The following is a 4811-nucleotide window of genomic DNA, read 5'->3' on the forward strand; positions in this document are numbered from 1 at the left end:
GGAGTGAATCATTGGACAAAAGAACTTCCTCTCTGTCTCTTGTCCTCTCTGTACATCTGACTTCGCAATAAAAATAAATAAATCTTTTTTAAAAAAATAAAAGAAAACCACAGTAAACAAAGCTCTGTGAAGCAATAGAAAGTCTGCTCTTTAAAAATGTCCAGTTTTGTTACAGAAACTGAAACAGGGTGAAAGGAGAGGGTCCATAAATTATTACAGAGCTCTCATCTGATTCAGAGAAAAAATTCTTGGGAAAATACGCAGAACATAAATAAATAAAAAACACCATCAAAAAGACCATAACACTTTTTTGGATAGATGCCTGCATTTCTCCACCACTTCTTATCTTCATGGCAAACACCTTGTCCTACTAAGTGCGTGCCAGCTAGTGTGCCACCATGTCTGCCCCACTTCCCTTGCCATCACCTCCTGACTTGAGACCTTCCCAATGATGGATAAAGACATCTGCACCAGTCCTGCTGTCCAGCGCATCTCACTGCTTGGGGTCATGCAGTGCATCCACAGCTCAGGGAGCCCCTCCACCACCCAGTTCAGGTTCCAACCCCAGTCAAGGTCCTGGCCTCCCATGGCCTTCCTTGGGCAGAACCAAAGAGGAAGTTTCCTCTTCCCTCCACCCTTGTCAGATCCTCCCCCACCCAGGGCCTCTGTTCCAGACCCATGGTCATCACGGAAAGAGTTTCTCTGAAATCCCTGATCCAAACACTGACCTCCCCGTCCAACCCTCTGCGTGGTTCACAGCTGCCTCCCACCCAAAATGACACACAGAGAGGACTCAGCACTGTTGCAATTGACTTAACACTTTAATGGCCTGTGCTGACGGTAGCAGCACAGGCTCCCTCTAAGGGAGATGGCAGGGTGGGGTGGTAGGGATGGGGGGCAAGTCTGTTGTCGAGGCGAGGTGAGCCATGCTCCGAGACTTGGGCGTCATGGCTCCTCCTCCTCCTCCTCCTCCTGCTCCTCCTGCTTTTCCTGGGACTTGGGCTCTTCAGCAGCTGGAGGGTTGCTGCCACTGTCCAACAGGTCCTTGAGATGCTCGTTGTTTTCCATCGCCTTCTGCAGGTGTTCTGGGGTGATGCGAATCTTGCCATTCTTGTCAGCCTCTTCTCCAGCCAGCTCCAGGATGTTGGAAGTGAGGTACTCGAGGACCCCGGCCAGGAACACAGGGGTGGAGGAGCTCAGGCGTTGAGCATAGCGGTCTTCTCGCAGGTGGCGGTCCACGCGGCTCACGGGGAACTGCAGCTCAGCTTTGGTAGAGCGGGAGATGGGCTTCCTGCGCCGCCGACGGGATTTCTTGGTGGGCTTCCTCCCATGCATGATGGTGGGCTGGTTTCTACTCCCAGGTGGCTCAGCTTGGTTTTCCTGCTGGCCAGGTGCCTGTCAAGCTACCACTGCTCAGTCCCGCCCACTGTGTTCCTGTGCTCTAGCCCTGGATTGGCTAGGCAAGGGCAGCCTTTGTGACACCTCTGTCTTTGTGATGTCAGTGGTGGCCAGTGGGCCCTGCAGAGGCCTGGCCTGGCAAGGGCTGGGAGGAACTTGCTTGCAGGACACTGTGCCCCCTTTTAAGGAAAGCCCACACGGTTTATTTAACAGTCTCCTCCAAAGCTGTTTCAGTGGAGACATTGCCATGTCTGTAGGAAAGCACTCAGATAAACTGATTCCTTTCTTGTGTTGTCTCTGAGTTCCTTTCCATCCCTGTGCAAGTTGCAGTCCACTGCCAGACATGAGTGACCTCTAGCAAGGGCTCAGTTTTTTTTTTCCTCTGTGTCCATATTTATCTCAATGATTCTGATCAGTGTTTTCATTTTTGACCTTTGGATTCTCCTTTCAATTGTTTATGAAATGTGTCAATTTGTTATGTGGTAGTTATTTCCCAAGTGTATGAGTGCCATGATTTTTTTTTTGCCATTATTTTATCTTTTTTGGAGAGCACTGACCACGTTTCTGTTTATTCATCTGTTAGAGTTTTGAATACCTTAGAGACAGAATATATTCCATTTACATTTCTCTATGTTATTTCAATGCATCAAGAATTGTTTGTTTGCTGTTGTCATAACTTTTTTTTTGTCTATAGAACTTTTGGTGGTCCTGTTTTTTTTTTTCTTTTATTTACCTAAATCCTGGTATCTTTCACCATTGGGAGTCATAGTCGTGAATTTTTTTTTCATTTTGTGTGCTTATTTCATGTTACATTTTATTAATATGCAATTTCATAATAAGAATTCAGCATTATAGCCATTTCAAGGGCAAATGTTTAGTATTCCTTTAGGACATTCTCTATGAAATTGTCATATATATATGAGATTTCAGTATAGTTCAATCACCACAAAAAGAACTCCACACTCCTTTTTGCATACCTGCATCTGCCTCTGTCAGGAATCAATCTACTTCTTATATCTCTGGATTTCTCTATTTTAGACATATTAATGGAATCATAATGTATGTGGCCTTTTGTCTGTATTCTTTCTTTTGGCACAGTGCATTCAGGGTTCTTGTATGTTTTTGTGTTTGTTGGTTCTTTATCCTTTTAATAACGGTATAATATTCTGTTATATGGATCTATCCCAATTTATTAATCCATTCTTCAGTTGGTGGACATTTGACTTTTTCCACTTCTTGGCTACTAGTTTTCAGTTTTGTAGGAGCGTTGATGTGCAACATCTTTTGTGAGCATGTGTTTTGAATTTTTAAATATGCAGTAATTTCTTGGATACTTGGTTATATGATAAACATCTGTTTTATATTCTGGCCACTTGGATATCTTTCTTATGTTTTAGTTTGTAGGGATTTTCTCTGTATTGGGTGCAAGAAAACACAGGTTTTGGTGCATTGCTGTTTTGATTGGTTCGGCTGATTTGTAGGTCAGTCCAGTGAAAGATCTCATGCCTTAGGGGAGGATGACAGGTATTTGACATCTGTGTTGGGGAGTTTTTCTTGCTTCTGTGTTTATTCTTGCCCCATGCTGGATACTGTAACATTGAGGTGAAAAATTCTATGTATGTCTCTGTACCTGTACATCTCGGATGAGCATACCTTTCACAAATACACTTTTTGCTAGAATTAGCCTATGTTGACTTCACCATTCATGTTATTTCTCTATAGTTGAGTCCTTTTGTAGGCTGAATGGCTCACTCATTCAGTTCATTCCCTGTCAGAACATATGCTAGGCTGGCTGCAGTCCCCTTATGTCCATATCTTAACATATATCCCTAGATTATATGCTTTCCCCATATATTTACCTGTTACCGTATCCTCGAAAAAATCTGGATGAATTATCTGTGCATGCACTTCCTCCTAATTTCTGATGTGAGTCTACTCTGTATCCATATACCTTATATTGGTTATTTTTAATGCCAGGTGCTCCCAATTTGAATATCTATTTTGTTCTCTGCAATCTTTTTTTAAGATTTATTTATTTTTATTGGAAAGCCAGATAGAGAGGAAGCTCTTCCATCCAAATGCTCACTCCCCAAGTGAGCGTTTGGATGGAGATGAGCCAATCCGAAGCCAGGAGCCCGGAGGTCTCCCACGTGCATGCAGGATCCCATGGCTTTGTGCCATCCTCAACTGCTGTCCCAGTCCACAAGCAAGGAGCTGGATGGGAAGCAGGGCTGCCAGGATTAGAACCAGCACCCATTTGGGATCCCGGCACATGCAAGGCGAGAACTTTAACCACTAGGCTATCGCGCCGGGCCCTGTTCTCTGCAATCTTGAATACTCTCTCCATCAAGCTTTCCTGTCTAGACATATCCTAGACTGGACACATTGAAAATATAGTTCTGGGCCCAGTGATGTGGTAGGGCAGGTAAGGCCATCACCTGCCACCCTGGCATCACATATTGGCATTGGTTCATGTGTTAGCAACTCCACTCTGATCCAGCATCTGCCAATGGCATAGGAAGAGCATCAGAGTACAGGAACTATTTCATTCCACTGCCGAATGTGATACCTCAATGAAACTCTTGGCTTATGGATTTGACCTAGCTCAACACTGGCCATTTTGGTTATCTGGGGTATGAACCAGTGGATGAAAGGATGAAAGGTTTTCTCTCTCTCTCTCTCTCTCTCTCTCTTTCCTTGTAACTCTGACTTTCGAAATAAAAAAAATCTTTAAAAAATGTACCTTCTGCAGTCAAGCCTGATTCTGTCCACTTCACACTCAACAGTGGGAGCTGCAGCCTAGTCAGGGCGACTCCCAATAACCCCCACCAGGCCCACGCTCTACCCTGGTTCCCATGCTTGCCAGTATGTACCACAGACTAGTTAAGTCTGTCCTACATCCCATTTAGCTCTTATACATGTCACTAGACATTGAAACCTAGTTCAAGCTAACCAGCCCTACTATGCAGCCCACAGAAATGCTGGCGGATGCCGTTCTGTCTAGCCATGCCTGCCCCAGTCTTGGCTTTCATGCTCTCCAGTGGGTGTGGTAACCCAAGAGTGAGGTGCCCACTATTTCCCTACTGGGACACTCCCACTCCCGAATCACACAACACCCATTGGTTCGTGTGGAAGACAGGGCTGGAAGCAGAACTGACCCAGCAATTGCAACCGCCAGTATAAGCATAAGCTGATTGGGGAAACAGACTGTGCCGGACCCTGTACTGGCAAACACATACAAGAATCAGGTCTGGGGATCACCCCAGATGAAGTTTCTTTGGGGATCCTTCCAATGAACTGCTGATTTCAGAACCCCAACCATGAGACTGTCAGTCGGTGTATTCTGAATAGATTTCATCGTGCTTGGAACAGCGAGATTGGTAGCAATTCAGAACTGTTGAACTATCAAAACT

The 4811-nt window shown here is 45.0% G+C and overlaps 1 protein-coding gene across 1 annotated transcript; it reads right to left on the reverse strand.

Moving 5' to 3' along the window:
- Positions 1-943: 943 nt before the first annotated feature.
- On the reverse strand, positions 944-1454 carry LOC101532700 (histone H2A-Bbd type 1-like). The gene has a single exon (XM_004587969.2). The coding sequence runs from the start codon at positions 1333-1335 to the stop codon at positions 946-948; it is 390 nt and encodes a 129-aa protein (XP_004588026.2). The 5' UTR covers positions 1336-1454; the 3' UTR covers positions 944-945.
- Positions 1455-4811: the final 3357 nt, after the last annotated feature.

Source organism: Ochotona princeps, chromosome X (genome assembly GCF_030435755.1).
Source record: "Ochotona princeps isolate mOchPri1 chromosome X, mOchPri1.hap1, whole genome shotgun sequence".
Taxonomy (NCBI): domain Eukaryota; kingdom Metazoa; phylum Chordata; class Mammalia; order Lagomorpha; family Ochotonidae; genus Ochotona; species Ochotona princeps.

Excerpts from the sequence above, each read along its gene's own strand:
- LOC101532700 (XM_004587969.2), bottom strand. The coding sequence starts at position 1,335 with ATGCATGGGAGGAAGCCCACCAAGAAATCCCGTCGGCGGCGCAGGAAG.